The sequence below is a fragment of the Lucilia cuprina genome, chromosome 6 (assembly GCF_022045245.1).
Source record: "Lucilia cuprina isolate Lc7/37 chromosome 6, ASM2204524v1, whole genome shotgun sequence".
NCBI classification, from domain to species: domain Eukaryota; kingdom Metazoa; phylum Arthropoda; class Insecta; order Diptera; family Calliphoridae; genus Lucilia; species Lucilia cuprina.
In genome coordinates this window covers 60,850,391-60,868,833 of record NC_060954.1, presented here as the reverse complement: position 1 = coordinate 60,868,833, position 18,443 = coordinate 60,850,391, and the positions used below count along the sequence as shown (strand labels likewise).

General features: G+C 27.4%; 1 protein-coding gene across 3 annotated transcripts in view; it reads right to left on the bottom strand.

Moving 5' to 3' along the window:
• Positions 1-911: 911 nt before the first annotated feature.
• The window catches only part of LOC111681184 (disks large-associated protein 4), a 22,579-nt gene continuing 5,047 nt past the window's right edge, over positions 912-18,443 (bottom strand). For all 3 annotated transcript variants that reach the window (XM_046955691.1, XM_046955689.1, XM_046955690.1), the window contains 5 exons: positions 9,345-9,542; positions 3,746-5,301; positions 1,906-2,002; positions 1,689-1,843; positions 912-1,623 (listed from right to left, as the gene is read on the bottom strand). In XM_046955691.1, coding sequence (XP_046811647.1) covers positions 1,300-1,623; positions 1,689-1,843; positions 1,906-2,002; positions 3,746-5,301; positions 9,345-9,414 — 2,202 coding nt within the window. In that variant the 5' untranslated portion in view covers positions 9,415-9,542 and the 3' untranslated portion in view covers positions 912-1,299. The remainder of the gene's footprint in view (positions 1,624-1,688; positions 1,844-1,905; positions 2,003-3,745; positions 5,302-9,344; positions 9,543-18,443) is intronic.

Below are 18,443 nucleotides of genomic sequence, written 5' to 3'. Positions count from 1 at the left end.
AAAAAATGTTTAAGGAAAACAAACAACATTTAAAAAGGGGAGAAGGGGGAGAAATAAAATATTATTAAAAAATTAGTTTATTATTTAAAAAAAATGTCTTTTTTTCTCTAAAGAAGCCCAAGGGTTAATAAAAAAACTATATTAATAGGTATTATAAATTGTATAAAAAAATGGTAATAATACAAAAAAAATTCTTGCCAAAAAAACATGTAATTGTAATAAACATAATGCTATTTTTGTGTTAAGAGCTTTTCAGAACAAAACTGAATCGAGCTGTGGTTTTATGTGAAAAAAAAAATAATTTAAAAAAAAATTGTAAATTATTTTAAAGAAAATTTTATAATTTGAATAAAACTCAATACTATTATTAATACTTGTACTTGAAGTTTTAACTTGTATAATTTAATATTTTGTGTTTATTTTAGTTTGTTTTTATAAATACGTTTGTTTTACTTTATATAAAAAAAACATTAATTTAAATAAATTTTTAATAAAAAGGCATATTCATATAAGTTCGTTTATTTTTTATCTTTTAATTTCTATAATTTTTTTTTAATTTTACTCAATTATTTGCTAGATTATTGAATTAAATGAAATGTTAATTTTCTTTGAGAAAAAACAAAATTACAACAAAAAGACAATTGCAGCAATTGCTTTTGTGTGTGAGTGTGTGTTTGTTTTTTTTTAAATTTCATAAAAAATAAATATTCGTTATAATTTCGGTTTTTTTTTTAATTAGAATAAATTTGTTCGTTTTAGTTCTTTAACTGGGCTTTTTTAAAGCACGACTCTAGTTTTGAACCTGCTCTACTAGAAATTTTAATTTTCTTTTATATATATTTTTTTGTTTTGTAATAATTTTGCTTAAATTTATTTAGCTTTTTTCCAAAAAAAAAAATAAGCTTTTCATATTTGTTAATAATTTCTTCTTTGCTTCTTCTTGTAACTCCCTTGAAAGTTTAAAACATTTGTAATACACTTACTTAAAAGTTAGACTAGCAAGTAGTTTTATAATAAGTTTTTGAAATACACAATTACACAGTGAGAGAGTGACAAAGTGACAAAGAAATTTTATGGATTATTTTTTAAATAGTTGATTTTAGTATTAATAATAGTAATAGTATTAGTCGTAGTAGTCGTTTAAGTAGTTTCTTTTTTTAGTTAGTTTTAGAAATTTTTATAATTTTAAAGAGTATTAATTTAGTACATTTTCCAATTTTCGTTTTATAAATTTTATAACAATTCGTTCGTGTTTTTTTTAGCTAAAGTTTTTTAACGAAGAAAATTTGCAAAAGAAAATTAGCTGTTTTGTAGTATATCGTTGGCATTAGATGCAGTTGTTTCATTATTGTTCTTAACCATGCCCACAATTTCGATGGGTGTGGCTTCCTGTGTTGAACTGGAGTTGGTACTGGCCGCAGCCATAGCTTCACGATTGCGTCGTTTCATTTCCTGTAGTTTTTTACGTTGAGCCTCACGTTTTAAAGCCGCAGCCGATGGTGTAGCTGTTGCGCCACCACCATTTGTCATGGGTGTACTGGGTTTTGTTTTACTACTCATAGGGGTTTTGCTAGCTCTGGGTGTTTTTAAAACACTTACTGGCGGCTTCACCTCCAAGGGTTTCTGTTTAACATAAACATTAGAATCATTATGTGTTTAGAAAATAAACAAAACTCTTTGTCTCTTACCTTCCAATCATTTTTCTTAAGATTTTCAATATCTGCAAATATTGAATCAACATGATCGACCTGTAAATACACCATATCCCAGAAACCTTGCAAATCATCTACTGTAGTGGGAAATTGATCTTCTGGTGAGCTGTTTAAGTTATTGTGACACAAACCTATTTTTATAAGAAAAAAAAAATTTTAATTTGAAAAATTTTTCAAAATTTTCTTTTCTTACCTTCAAATTGTTTCATTTTTTGTGATACTAATAAACGCGCTTTACCAGAAGCTGAACGTAACAGTCCCAAAGTATCTTCTGTAATATCGGGATTACTCTGAAAATATAATATTTTGGAAATATAAATTAAAAATCTCCTTCAACGTTGGCTTTCGCTTATTTCTTATAAAATCTTTTTGCCAGATCAGTCCAGTGAAAACTTGAAGTTGAAGCAGTTACTTTTTTGTATAAAACATAAAATTCTGTTAAAAGAAACTTTTAAATTATTTAATTTCAAAAAAAGAAAAACTTGCCGATCGGTTAGTTTTCTACAGAATACTTGACAATCAGTATTCTACCCAGAACTAGGAAATCAGTTAGTTATCCAACAAAAAAAAAAAAACTTCACAATTAGTAAATTTTCAACAGAAACTTGACGATCATTTAGTATTTTGCTGAAAACTTACGATCTTTTAGTTTTCCATATGCAAATTTATGATCGTAGATCTTTAAAATCAGTTAATTTTACATAAATAGATTTACGATCAGCTAATATTCTACTGAAATCATGACGATCATTAGTATTTTACTGAAAACTTGTTAGTTTTCCATATGAAAATTTATGATCGTAGATGTCCAATACAGACTTTAAGATCAATTGGTTTTGTATAAATAGCTTTAAGATCAGCTAGTATATTACTGAAATCATGACGTTCTGTTAGTTTTCTGTAGGAAACATTACGATCGGTTAGTTGTCTAAAGGAAACTTTACGATCAATTTATTAATTTCCACAAAATAATTGAGAATCAGTTGGCTTTTTAAAGAAAATTTCACAATCAGTTAGTTTTCTGTAAAAAAACTGGATGATCGTTTAGCATTCTACTTAAAACTTCACGATCAGTTTGTTTTATACAAAACAACTTGACAATCTGTTAGTTTCCGTAGTTTATTCCTTTATGGTCAGTTTTTTTTTCTACTGAAAACTTGACGATTTGTTAGTTTTCAGTAGGAACATTTATGATCGCGTAGATTTCCAACACAGACATTAAGATCAATTAGTTTTGTACTGAAAACTTTATGATCGTTTAATTTTCTACTGATAACTTGACGATCGGTTATATTTCTACTGAAACCTTAACGATCTGTTAGTTTTCATTAGGAAAATTCATGATCGCATATATTTCCTATACAGATCATTTTGTTTTGTATAGAAAGCATAGCGATCAGAAAACTTGACGATTTCTTAGTTTTCCATATTAAACATTTTGATCGGTTAGTTTTGTTAAGAAAAAATTTACGATCAATTTGTTAGTTTCACAAAATAATCAAAGATCAGTTAGTTTTTTTTACAGAAAACTTGAAGATCGGTTGGGTCAGTTGGTTTTATACAAACATTGAGTTTTCTGTAGTAAACAAATTAGATAATATAGTTTATTCCTTTAGGGTTAATAAGTTATATACAAAAAACTTTACGATCAGTTATTTTTCTAGTGAAAAATTAAAATTTTAACTTTACGATCTTTAAGCTTTCTAAAAACTTAATGATCTGTTAATACTTATTTCAAAACTTAACGATCAGTTACTTTTCAAAAAAATCTTAAGATTTTTTAGTTTTCTATAGAAATCTTTACGATCAATTGGTGTTTTTTAGAAAACTTTTAAGATCAGTTATTGTTTAATAGAAAACTTAACGATCAATTAGTTTTCTATATAAAACTTAACGATCATTCCATTTCCTATTAAAAAAAACATTATAATTATTAAGTCCGTCTCAAAGTTTTCAATAGATATCTTACGATGGCGTAAAATTGTCTACTTTCCTAAAAACCCTATCATCGTCTCAATTTCAATCACACTCACCGCTAAAGCATCCAAATACTTCTCGACTTCAGCGGCCATAATCAACAAACGATTCTGTTCGTCTTTTAATTGTTTCAAAAAGAAATGGGCATCTTTAACGGCCACATTTCCCGAACCATTTGTTGTTGATGGCGACTGGATTGGGTCAGCATCAGTAGTGGAAAGATTTTGAGATTTATGTGGATCGATTAGGGGAAGCACAACTTTTGGTTCATCTATTGCGGGCACTAGTTTCTCTAAAGCTGAAATATCAATATCTTTCATTGCAACAGCGACCTTGTGATCCAATTCATCTTGGCCTGTAATGGGAGAAGATGTACTTATTGCTGATGATTTTATTTGTTGGAGGCTATTTTGTTGTTGTTGCTGTAGTTTTTCTTCAAATAGTTTGCCAGAAGTTGGTGTAACAGTGGGGTGAGGAGGTGTGTTGGACGTAGTGTTGTTAGTGGTGGTGTTATTGATGCCATTTGTTGTTATTGCTGTGGTGTGTGTTTGTGGCTGTATTGTATCCCTACCAGGGGATGTACGAGTGAAATTTCTTTTGGGCGACACCACCGGCAATTGTGCACGAAATTCTTGTGATAAATGTCTAAGACAAGGTAAATCTATATTGTTATTGTCCAATTTAACAGGCTCATCTTTGGCGGCCATGTTGGCTGGTGGTATGGGAGGTCTGCCATTGGACAATTTCTTGCGAAATTGATTGTAGTCTTTACTGGGTGATAATTCTTGAAATTTACGAGCCAATTCGGAGGTGGCACCTCCACCATTTTCCGTTATGTCCGATTTATTTAAACGTGACGAAGAGTCTTTTATCTTTTTGGGGCTATAAAAGCCCTGAGCTAGAGCACCAGGCCCATATAATCTCTCCACACGTTGCTGTATAAAACTTCTTTTGGCGCCGCCGCCACCACTATCATCACTGGTATTGTGTGCATCTAGACCATTTTGGCTGTGATTGTTGTTTTCGATAATCGAATATTTACTGCCAAGGGAAGCGCTTGTCACATACACACCATTCGTAGTACCCGCCATCATGTGGTGATGTGAAGGTTGCTGTTGCTGGGGCGATGTTAAATTTACGTTTGGCATTGCCAATAAAACGGGCGGAGCTAGTGAATTGCTTTTCTTGCAATATTGCAAACTACTCGACGATGGTCGAATCGGTGATACTTCTCGGGATTTGTTTATATCTTGTCGTATTTTTGAGTCGTATGTGGTAATATTTGAATAACCGTTAACACAACATGCTAAATTTAAATAACTCGGTTTTTTATCGTAACTATCTTCGGGTGTCTGTGGTGATAGTAATGCTGTTGTTGTTGCTGCTGTAGGAGTTGTTTTTGTTGTACTACCACTAATATTATTATTAACTGTTGTTGTTGCTGTGGGTGGTGTGGTCAATGCTATACAAACTTGACCTGTTACAGGATCGACATAAGCCGTTGTATTCTTAACTGTTTGTACGGAACAGCGTTCTCGTATATTATTGGTAAATTCTCGTGTGATGTCCTTGATGGATATGGGTGTGGGAAAATTTAAACTTCCACTTGTGTCTGTGTAGGAAAAGAAATGAAGAGATTGTTAAAAATAAGAATATTTTAAATTTAAGTTTTCTTTATATAAAAATCTTGTGATTTTATATTTAAGCTAAGTTTTGCTGTGTTTTTAGTTAATTAAGTGATAATAAATATAGATCTATGATCTAATAACTACTATATAGCTAGCTTAAGATTTTGTCTATAAGTTTTTAAAAATGTTGTGCATTAAAGAGTAAAAGAATCAAAATCTTTGAAATTACTTCTTGACTGAAAGTGTTTGTTAATCTTTAGTCGTCTTAACGTCTCTTATATTAATATAATTTGCTTTTCACTCAAAGTTTCTAAATTTATAACCCAATAAATGTTTCTTATAGAAATCCTTATTCGGCTTTGATTTGTGTAGGATAGTTTTCAAAAAAACTTTAACATCTGTTAGTATTCTACAAAAAACTTTACGATCAGTTGTTATTTTACCGAAAACTTGGCGATCTGTAACTTTTGAACTTGACGATCACTTATTATTCTACAAAAAACCTAACGATCAGTTAGTGTTGTAAGTTAGAAACATTAAAATCAATTAGATTTCTGCGAAAAACCTGAAGATTAGTTAGTATTCTTCTAAAACTTGATGGATCTGTTAGTATTCTTTAGAAAACATGATGATTATTAAGTATTCTATAAAAAAAACTTAATAATTAGTTAGTATTTTACTGGAAACTTGACGATAAGTAAATTTTCCAATAGGATCTTTAAGATCAGTTTGTATTCTACAGAAAACTTGACGATCTGTTAGTATTCAACTCAAAAATTGATGATTATTAAGTTTTCTGTATGAAACTTTATGATCGGTTAGTTCTTCATTAGAAACGTTAAAATCAGTTAGTTTTCTTAGAATACAAACAGTTCGTTCTATATAACAGATCTGTTTGTACTCTAAGATCGATTATAGGAAAGTAAATGTGTTTAGTTTTTCATTTAAAAATAAATTTTCTTTAGAAAACTTCAGGATGAATTATTTTTCAACAGAAAACATAAAGATCAGTTAAATTTTTACAGAAAATTTGACGATCATTAAGTGTTCTGTTTGAAACTTTATGATCAGTTAGTTCCTCATTAGAAACGTTAAATTCAGTTAGTTTTCTTAGAATACAAACAGATCTGTTTGTATTCTAAGATCGATTATAGGAAAGTAAATGTGTTTAGTTTTTCATTTAAAAATAATTTTCTTTAGAAAACTTCAGGATGAATTATTTTGCAACAGTAAACATAGAGATCGGTTAAATTTTTACAGAAAATTTGACGATCAGTAAGTTTTCTGTTTGAAACTTTATGATCAGTTAGTTCTTCATTAGAAAGGTTAAATTCAGTTAGTTTTCTATATAAAACGATATGTTTGTATTCCACGATCGGTTAGTTTTTTGTATATGAAATCAGGCTGAATTATTTTTCAACAGAAATTTTAAAGATCAGTAAAATTTTTATAAGAAACTTGAAGATCAGTAAGTTTTCTATGATAATTAAGTAAGTTTTATGTTTAAAACTTGACGATCAGTTAGTTTTCTATAGAAAACTTGACGATCAATTAGTTTTCTGTTCAAAACTTGATGATCGGTTAGTTTTCTATTGAATACTTGTTGATCATTTACTTTTCTACAAAGAACTTGACTATCAATTAGTTATTTCAATAGAATCTTTAAGATCAGTTAGTATTCTACTAAAAACTTGACAATCAGTTCGCAGTCTACTGAAAACTTGGCGATCAACAGAAAAGTAAAAATTCAGTTAAATTTTTACAGAAAACTTGACGATCAATAAGTTTTCTACAGGAAATTTGGCGATCAATTAGTTTTCTATTTAAAAATTTGAGGTCAGTTAGTATTCTACTAAAAACTCGATGATCAATTAGTTTTCTATAAAAAAAAATCTGACGACCAATTAATTATTTCAACAAAAACTTTAAGATCAGTTAGGGCTGGTTTCTTACTCATAAGTTAAACTAGGCTTAACTTGCTGTTAGATTAAACTCGGTACAAATTTAGGCGGACTTTAACTGATGATTGTGTTTTTCAGTTTTGGATTTAAGTTCAGTTAACTTTGTTAGTATTGCCAAATTTTCACTTAAAAACATAAACAATAAACAGCTGTTTTTTGCAAATAAAACTTTTGTAAATTGAAAAAATTTTTGACAAAATGTTAAATAAACATTTAAAACACTAACAAATAAAACAAAAATAAATCAGAAAATTGCAATTTATTTAAAATGTTAAGTTTTTGTTCTTCCGAAATCATTGTTTTATTGTTTTTGTTAAGTGTGTTTTCTCACTTATAACTAAAGTTTAATGGGGCAATAACACTCAGTTAAACTATGATAATAAATAACGTTATTGTTTACTGAAAAACACAAAACATATATTAAACTAGGTTTAAATAATGAATGTAAATTATCTTTATCTGAAAAACAACTTAAAGGTTTTTCTTTATAAAAATCTTTAAACTGATCATAGTTTCTTATACAACTTGAAGGGCGAGTTTTTCTGATAAAGATAATCTTCATTCTTTGGTTAAACCTGGTTTAATATATGTTTCGTGTTTTTCAATTATCAGTAAAGTTACTTACTTATCTTAGTTTAACTGAGTGTAATTGGCCAATTAAACTCAAGTTAGAAATGAGAAAACACAATTAACAAAAACAATAAAACAATGATTTCGGAAGAACAAAAACTTAATATTTCAAGTAAATTGCAATTTTCTAATTTGTTTTGTTTTACTTATTATTGTTTTAAATGTTTATTTAACATTTTTCCAAAATTTTCCATTTTACAAAATTGTTTGCAAAAACAGCTGTTCATTGTTTATGTTTTTGAGTGAAAAGTTGGCAATACTAACAAAGCAAACTAAGCTTAAATCTAAAACTGAAAAACACAATCATCTGTTAAAGTCAGCCTAAATTTGTTCCGAGTTTATTCTAACAGCAAGTTAAGCCTAGTTTAACTGAGTAGTAAGAAACCCGTCCTAAATCTCTTATAATAGTCTGTATGCGATTGTAATGTTGTCAAAATTTGTTAAATCTTATATATTTATAAAAATCTATGGAAATTTAAAATATTTAATTATAAATCTAAAGCTATTTAATTATATTATTTTTAATATTATATTTATTATCACTTTTTACCACAAGAAAAAAAAAAGAACAGTCACCGTCTATATATGTATTACGTTTTAAAAACTAGAATAGACTGAATAAACATACATAAACCATAAATTTAATTTACTTGACAAGTGTTGAGGGTCAAAAATATTTAAGGATATTTAAAGAAGTTTATAAAACAAAAATATCCTTGAAAATTTTAAACCCTACAAATAAAAAAACCAATAAAAACCCAAAAATATAAGAACATATAGAACAAAATAAGGTAAATATTGTGTAATAATAGTGACCAACAAAATAATGTGTGTGGGAAATAGAAATCTGGTGTTTTTTTCTGTATTGTTTGTACTACAAGTTAGCATGACCTAAAACCAACAATAAAAAAATATAAATAAAATACAAACAGAGTCATAATAAATATAATAAAAAAAGAAACATGTTAGTAAAACAAGAAATAAACCCAGAAAATTAAACAAAAAATTTATTATAGAAATCTGTAGAAAAAAAAGTATAAAATAGTGAAATAGAGTAGAGTAGAGAAAAGTACAATAAAGAATTGTGGCCAACAAATATAAAAATGTAAAGTTTGTAGTACAAAGAAGACAATAATTATTAAGAAATTAAAAAAAAATCAAGTGTTTTCTTAAAGTGTTTAGCAAATGGGAACTAAGGGAGTTGTTGGGTAAACAAGGTGTCATCAAATAAACAAGAATACAAACTTCATTTACAATTAACAAGAATTAAGAAACAATAAAGGGGAAATAGGTTCTTGGACAGGTTTTAAACAAAAGGTTTTAAACAAATTAAAAGTTTGAACTTTTAATTAATGCAGTTAGTTTATTTTGCTTATTTTAAGGTCAAGAGGTTGTGTTTTTTTTCTGGGGGATTTGTTGTATTATATAGTTTATACCTGATATATCTGAAGATTCGGCATCAACATCTAAAGAACAGCTGCCAATAGAGTCCATACTTCGATCCATTTCTTATATGTTTTAATACTTGGTTGCACAATTTCTACTTAAAACAAAATTGTTTCTTTCTTTTCTTTTGTGTAGGGGATTTACAACACGTTGATTTAAAGTGAATTTATTGGCCAGGTTAACAAATTCTGTTGGTAGGTTTTTGTTTTTATTTTCAAAAAAACAAAAAAAGTTCAAAAGGAGAATAAAACACAAATAAAAAAAATTAACAAGCGATTAAAGACTTTTGTAGGGTTTTTTTCTTTTTTTAAGAGAACTTTTATTTGTAACAAAACAACAAAATTAAGAAAAGTTTTTAGCAAAGTAAAAGAAAAAAAGAGCAAAAAGCAAGCAAAAGAAAATAAAAACTTATGCCAGGAAAAAGAAAAACAAAAATTAATAATATTAATAAATCAATAATATTAATAAAAAACTTTAAGATTTATACAACTTAAATGTTAAACTATTTATTAACATTTTTATAAAAGAAAACAACTTTATACATTATAAGACATGCAAACAAATCCAAATCAAGATATTTATCTATTTACAAACTACTAAATGGTATCATGTTTAAATGACAAAATTACTTTCAGTTTTTATTAATATTTATATATTAAAATAAGTTTCTACAAACACAGATTAACTATCTATTACTTATGTACATATGTATGTGTGGCAATTTCCATTTATTTAAACCGCAAATATATTGTGGTGCAGTTTTTCTCACTCTTGATTTTATGTGTTTAGATTTTGTAATTAATTTATTGTTTTTTCTTTTTTTCACTTAAGGTTATTAACTTTTTCAATTGATACAATTAATACTATACAGCTAAAAGTTTTCTTTGGCCCACTAAAAATTTTAATAGAAAAATTTCGTATACAAAACTTTATTTGGATGGAAAACTTTATCTGGATTTAAAATTCCAATAGAAACCATTATTCGCATAAAATCTAACATATTGGTTTAATAATTCCTACGAAACTTTTATACGGTACAAAATTTTGGAACAAATCTTTATACTTCTTGAAATTTTTAATAAATACTTTATGCAGCTCAAAATTTTCCATAGAAGCCTTTAACCGCTAGCAAATTGTTGATACAAAATCTTAGACCGAAATTCCGTATGAATCCTTTAAGTTTGAAGTACAAATCTTTATCTGATTCGAAGTTTTCCGTAAATACTTTATGCGGCATAAAATTTTCCATAGATAACTTTATCCGCTAGCAAATTGTTAATACAAATCTTAAGCTAGACCGAAATTTCGTATGAAACCTTTATCCGGCTCAAAATTTCACTTACAAATCCCGTAGAAAACTTTATTTGCACTCATTTTCCAATAAAAATCATTATCCAGCTTAAAATTATCTATGAAACTTTTATTCGTTACAAAATTACAGATAAAAATCTTTAACCGTTTTAAGATTATCTGTGAATACTTTATCCGGCTCAAAAATGTCCATAAAAACTTTTATCCGTTTCCAAAATTTCCAGGAAACTTTTATTCGGTTAAAAATTATCCGGTTAAAACTTTATCCGAAAAAATGTCCATAGAAACCTTTATCCGGTAGGAAATTTCAAATACAAATCATTCTCAAGTTTGAAATTTACTGTAAATATTTTATCCGGTTCAAAATTTCCTATAATAACCTTTATCCGGGTTAAAATCTCTCTTAAAACTTTTATCCGGTTCCAAAATTTCCAAAAAACTTTTATCCGATTAAAAATTTGCCATAGAAAACTTTATTCGGTACAAAATTACGAATAAAAATCTTTATGTTTTAAATTTTTCCATAAAAACTTTTATCCGGTTCCAAAATTTCCAGAAAAAATGTAACCCGATTAAAAATTGGCCATAGAAAACTTTATCCGGGTTAAAATTTCTCATAAAAACTTTTATCCTTTTCAGGAACTTTATTTGGTACAAAATTACGAATAAAAATCTTTATCTGTTTTAAATTTTCCTATAAAAACTTTTATCCGGTTTTAAAATTTCCAAAAATGTTTATCCTATTAAAAATTGCCATAGAAAACTTTATCCGGGTTAAAATTTCCCATAAAAACTTTTATCCGGTTCCAAAATCTTCAGGAAACTTTTATCCGGTTAAAAATTTTCCATATAAAACTTTATTCGGTACAAAATTGCGAATACAAATCTTTATCCGGGTTAAAATTTCTCATAAAAATCCTTTTTGAATACAAATGAAATTTCCTTTATCCGGGTTCAAAATATCCATAAAAATCTTTATCCGATACAAAATTTCGAATACAATTTTAATCCAGCATGAAATTTCCTCTATCCAGGATAAAATTTTCCATAAAAACTTTTATCCGGTTCCAATATTTTTATGAAGCTTTTATACGGTTAGAAGTTTGCATAGAAAACTTTATCCGGTACAAAATTGCGAATAAAAATCTTTATTCGGGTTAAAATTTTCCATAAAAATCTTTATCCGATACAAAATTTTGAATACAAATGAATGTTCCTTTATCCGGTTAAAAAATTTCCCATCAAAAGTTTTATCAGGTTCCAAAATTTCCAAAAAACTTTTATCCGTTTAAAAATTTTCTATAGAAATCTTTATCCGCTACAAAATTTCGCAAAAAATATTATCCGACTTGAAATTTATCTTAGAAACGTTTATTTTATTTTTATTTTATTTATTTATTTATTCAAAAACAATGGCCGTAAGCCGATAGGGCCTAATTGGCTAGTCTACAATTAAATATACTTATAATACAAAAATATTATTGGTACATTATTTAGTAAGAAAATATAACATATATTTATAATTTTTTTAATTATAATTTTCTTATTTTTAATAGTTAGACTTGAAGTTTTGCACACACTGATTAGGATTCTATAAATTGGTGAAAATAAAGATAATATTATTAGCCTAAAAATGACAGTAAAACATAATAGGAGCGAAATGCAATAAGGTTATATAAAAGATTTTTTGCAACAAATGAGTTATACCAATTAAATATTTTATAAAAACTTAGGGGAAATGGCTGTACAATATACATTTACATAGTGGAATATCATTAAAAATAGGCTCAGGGTTAGTTATGAATTCGACAAAAAAATATTTTTAAATGCATATAATGAATGTGAGAATTTACGTTCCTGGTAAGGAATAACAGTATTCCATAAGCGCGCTATGTTAACTCGAAATGATCTCGTCATAAATAATGAAACATGTGCTGGACATATTAAAGAATGTGTTCTATTTGAAATAGCAAAGTTAAATTTATTCTGCAAATAGTCAGGTTTACCATATTTTATAGTTTTAAAAAAGAAAATCATTTTTCTCAACTGAACATATCGAAAGAAACTACAACCAAGTAAATCAACGTAATATTGAGAAACATGATCACTAATCCGAAGTCCATAAATATAACGTACTACACTATTAAAGGATCTTTTTAATCTGTCAATGTTGGAGTTTGAGGTACATGAGTAAACTTCAATACCATAAATTAATAACGGTAAACACAATGATAAAGCAACACGACGTTTTATTGAAGAGGGCAAGTAAAAACCAATATTATATAACTTTCTCAATGTCCAAGATATTCGTGAAATTACTGAATTTATATGAAAACTAAATGTTAGCTTATCATCCAAAATAATACCAAGTGTTTTATAATGAGGAACAATTTCTAATACTTCGTTATTCAGAATAATGTTTAAAGAAATAGATTGTTTAGAAAATACCATTACCTTGCATTTCATGGCATTTAGTTGTAAGAAGTTACGTTTTGACCAATCAACTAAAAGATCAAGTTCAGAATTAATATGCGCCTCAGAATTTTGTAGAGATAATAAGTCAAACGTTGATAAAAGCTGTATGTCATCAGCATAGGTATAACATTTCAAGAAATTTAATTCATGATAAATGTCATTTATATATAACAAAAATAATAATGGCCCTAACATTGACCCTTGTGGCACACCTCGGTAAATTGGAATCCTACTAGAAACTTCACGTTCTATTTGAACAAATTGACTGCGACCATGTAAGAAAGAGTAAATGAGTTTACAGGCACTTGAACTATAACCAAATGTATGTGAGAGCTTATGGATCAACAATGAATGATTAATCGAGTCGAATGCCTTACAATAATCCAAAAAAATTAAAATACTAACCAAATCCTTGTCGAAGTTTTCCCTAATAGTTTCCGTGATTTCCAGAAGTGTGCCAGTAGTACTAAATCCTTTCCTAAAACCTGATTGATGTGGATGAATCAAACTACAACTATTTAGATGATGTAACATTTGTTCCCTAATAATTAGTTCCAAAACTTTTGAACAGACTGACAAAATACTGATAGGACGATAGTCCGAACAATTCCTAGGAATCTTAACTTTAGGAATCGGTACAATCCTACCAACCTTCCAAATTTTAGGAACTACCGATGTTGTCAACACCCTGTTAATAATAAATGTTAAATGTTTTAAAATAGGCAGTATTATGAATTTAAGAAATTTAATATGAATTTGATCAGCACCTACCGCTTGAGATTTGATACTTAAAACTGCATTTAAAACATCAGTTTCCGTAACATTTGCAAAAGTAAATCCTTCAGAGGAAGGTAAATGGTCAAGACCACCATCAGCAGTTCCAGCCATACGGGAAAATCATTAAACTCGTTCAGTGAAATAGGAAACCGTTCATTTCCTGGTGATTTCACAATTCCTATAGATTTAATCTTGCACCATAACTGTTTCTGATCACATGTAGAAAAAAATCTTAAACAGTACTTCCTGCGAACACCTCTTATGATGGTTTTTAATCTGTTTCTAGCTCTGCGATAAGCTTCAAAATTCCTATCAGACCTATTTTCCCTGTAGGCACGATATGTCAGATCTCTAATACGCTTAGCACTACAAATACACTCTTCATTCATCCAATTATGTACAACGCTTTTAACTACTCTACGATTTGGTACATTATCCTCAAACAAACGATTTAAATTGGAATTAAAACATTCTACACTCTCGTCAACATTCAAACTATCATAGACGCCAGAAAAATTCATAGATTCTAATTGAAGTAAACATTGGTCGTAGCTAAGATTTGAATAATCCCTACAAAGGTATATATCCGGATTTTTAAACTGAGAAATATTATATGTTATAAATATTGCCGCATGATAGGAATTTAGAGCAGGTATTTGAAATTGATGTTTACTACTAACTAATTCTATGTCAGAGACTAGATAAAAATCTATAAGTGATGTAGATAATTGTTGAGGAGAATAATGTGTGGGTAAAGAATTGTGAACTATATATAACGACAGTCGCTCGCAAATTTCGCGAACAATAGCACCATTAATAAAAAGGTTTATATTAAAATCGCCCATCAAAATTATATTATTATACCTAGAAGTGAAATTTTCAAGGACCCTTTCACAACAAAGGAATTGACCATTAGGAAGATATATAACACCTAACAAAGCTACTGAATTGTCCTCTAAAATTATCTCCACGAAAAGTGATTCAACATTAACATCATATTGTTCATCAAAAATATTACCAGTCTTTAAATTATTCCGTATGTATAAGCAAACCCCCCCGCCTCTACAACCACTTCTATCCTTTCTAAAAAGTTTAAAACCAGGAATTGACACAGCCGAATCATAAATAAACTCCTTATACCATGTTTCCGTTATACCAACGGCATCAATATCGCAATCCATTATCAAGTTACGAATTTCATCAAATTTAGTGCTATTTTCTCTAGGAACCAAACTTTGTGCATTGAAGTGTAGAATATTAAAGTTTGCAGAGTTTATTACAGCATTAATTTTACTGCCATCAGAGGCAATTTCACCTAAATTCTCACCTAAATTCATCATAAACCCTAAAGTGTGCACGAAAATCAATCATCCCTATTAAAAACAAATTTAACTTATTTAATATATATAAAGGCAACATAATATAAAGGTCGCAAAAAAGCAAAAATAAATTTAAAAATATTAAAACATTCAAAATTCATTAAAATTCAAAGTATAAAAAATTAAAAGTTTACGAATGTAATAATTATAATTTAGTGATAAATAATAATAATAGTATTTAATATTACAATAAAATAACTTAAATTTCGTATTTAATTTTTTTTTTTTTTTTTATATCAAATTAATTAAATATTTAAATTTTAATAATAATTGAAAAAAAAAAAAAAAAAAAAAAAAAATAGAGATCATATTTCAAATTTTGTTTTAAAAATTTTAAATAGTTTTAGTAAGTAACAACTACAAGATAACATTATTGTTAAAAAAGGCACAAATTGTAATTGCATTTTTTATTTTATTTTATAAAAAACTAATAACAAATCATCATTATTGTGCTCAAATATTTAATTTTTTAATTTAGTTAATTTTTTATTATTTTGTTTTTCAATTTAGTTTGTAATACGATTCAATTATTTTAAATTAGCATTTGTATGTATTTATTATGTAGAAAAGAGAAAATACAAATTAAAAAGAAAAAAAGTTTTATTAAATAGTTTTATTTATTTAAATTCAATTGATATTAATTGTCTTCAAATGTATTTTTTTCCTTTTCAATAATGTTGAATTTCTATTATATACTTTAAGTTAGCAAATTCCGTTAGCAAATTCCAAAAACAAATAATTATCCTTCTCCTATACAAATTTATCCGTGTAACAATTTAGCTTAGAAACCCTTATGTGGCACAAAAATTTTAAATAAAATCTTTTCTATAGGGTCCTTAATCCAAGTCCAAAATTTCGAATAAAAATCTTTATCCCGTTCTAAAATTTCCTGGAAACTTTTATCCAGTTTAAATTTTTATAAAGAAATCTTTATCCGCTAAAAAATTTTGATTGAAAATCTTTCAATTTCTTATAAAATATTTATTCGACACATATTTTTCTACAAATCCGGCTTAAAATTTTACATTCAAAGTATCAAATCAAAATCTTTATCCAGCTCAAAATTTCCTATTAAATCTTTATCCGGCTCAAAATTAAGGAAGAATTCTAAAAACTCTTCAGCCGCCTAAAATTTCATAGATTCTACGTTTCGACGTTATCTATTATAATTGACCAATAAATTCCTAATCAGTCTCAAGTTCAAGTGCTACGCTGACAGAAAAATGTTTAAAATTGTAATTAAAGGTTTTAGGTATAAATAGGAGCCTCATATTTTTGAGCGGCTTACGATGTTGGAAGGTGTCTTTTAGGATACCAGTCACTACAACTAGAGTTTAACTAGCCGATTTAGGGCGGGTTTCTTACTACTCAGTTAAACTGTGCTTAACTTGCTGTTAGATTAAACTCGTCACAAATTGAGACGGACTTTAACCGATGATTGTGTTTTTCAGTTTTATATTTAAGCTCAGTTAACTTTGTTAGTATTGCCAAGTTTTCACTCAAAAACATAAACAATGAACAGCTGTTTTTTGCAAATAATACTTTTATAAAATGAAAACATTTTTGGAAAAAATGTTAAATAAACATTTAAAACAATAATAAATAAAACAAAACATATCAGAAAATTGCATTTTACTTAAAATATTAAGTTTTTGTTCTTCCGAAATCATTGTTTTTGTTAATTGTGTTTTCTCATTTATAACTTGAGTTTAATTGGCCAATTACACTCAGTTAAACTAAGATAATGTGTAACTTTACTGATAACTGAAAAACACGAAACATATATTAAACCAGGTTTAACCAAAGAATGAAGATTATCTTTATCAGAAAAACTCGCCCTAAGTAACTTTACTGATAACTGAAAAACACGAAACATATATTAAACTCGGTTTAACCAAAGAATGAAGATCATCTCTAACAGTAAAACCCGCCCTAAGTAACTTTACTGTTTACTGAAACACAAAACATATATGAAACTAGTTTTAAACAAAGAATGTAGATTATCTTTATCTGAAAAATCCACTCTTATAAACATTATCTATTTCACTCATAAATTTTGAATAAATGGGTAATGAGAATTTTTCACAAAGTTCCTCATTATTCCACTTTATTCTACTTATTCTACCTTTACTTATAATTTAAACATAAACTTTATAATTTCCCTATACTTTTACTTTAAATTGCAAAACTATTTTTATAATCATTAATAACAAAGATGACTCTTAATTTTTTATTTTCTTCTAAAAACAGAATGATACAAAAACAAAACAATTTATTTATTTATAATTTTCAACATAGTGTACATAGACAGCGAAGGCATGTTGTGTGAATCACGTGCAAGAAGAAATGTACAAAGGAAATTTTAGTTCTCAACCAACCATAATTAAATCCAAAAAAAAATAAAAAGAAAAATAACAAAGAACAGCTGAGAAAGACACGACACGACAAAGAGCCAAATTGCGGATGTTAAAAGATCTGGAGTGTTTGCTGAAGGCGTCATGTAAGTAACCTTTTATGAGGTGAAGTTTTTAAGTGACTTTCACTAGTTGTGGGAGAAGATAATTATTTCTTTATTTTCATTTTTAACATTAATTTTTGTACTCTTATTCCATAGAAATAATTCTATTTAATCATGTAAATTATTTTTTTTTTTTTTTTGAAAAAACCAGTTCAAAATAAAATAAGAAATAAAATCAATGTATTAATAATGCCCTTGTTATTTTATATGGCAAAATAAAAAAAATATATTGAATGATTCACACAGTATTATTGAATACTTATAATAGTTTATTATTATTGTTTATTTTTATAGTACAAAAGTATCTCTGTTTTTTGCATATTTTATTCATATTCTTTTTTTCTTTTTTGATTTTTGTGTGTTTTGTTGATTTGTTTCGGGGTTTTGTCAAAGCATTAATGACGTTTTTAGAGACCGAACCGGAAAGAATTTGCATACGACTAGCAAATAAAGATAACACAACAACAAGTACTTATAAATATATTTATTTAAAACTGTTTTTCAAGTTGGCTTTTTATATTGTTTCGTTATTTTGCGTTATAAATAAATTTAAATCCTATACTTAAATCAAAGTAGTTTTTTTTTCTAAGTATGAAATTAAAGGTAAAAACAGATACCAAATGGAAGAA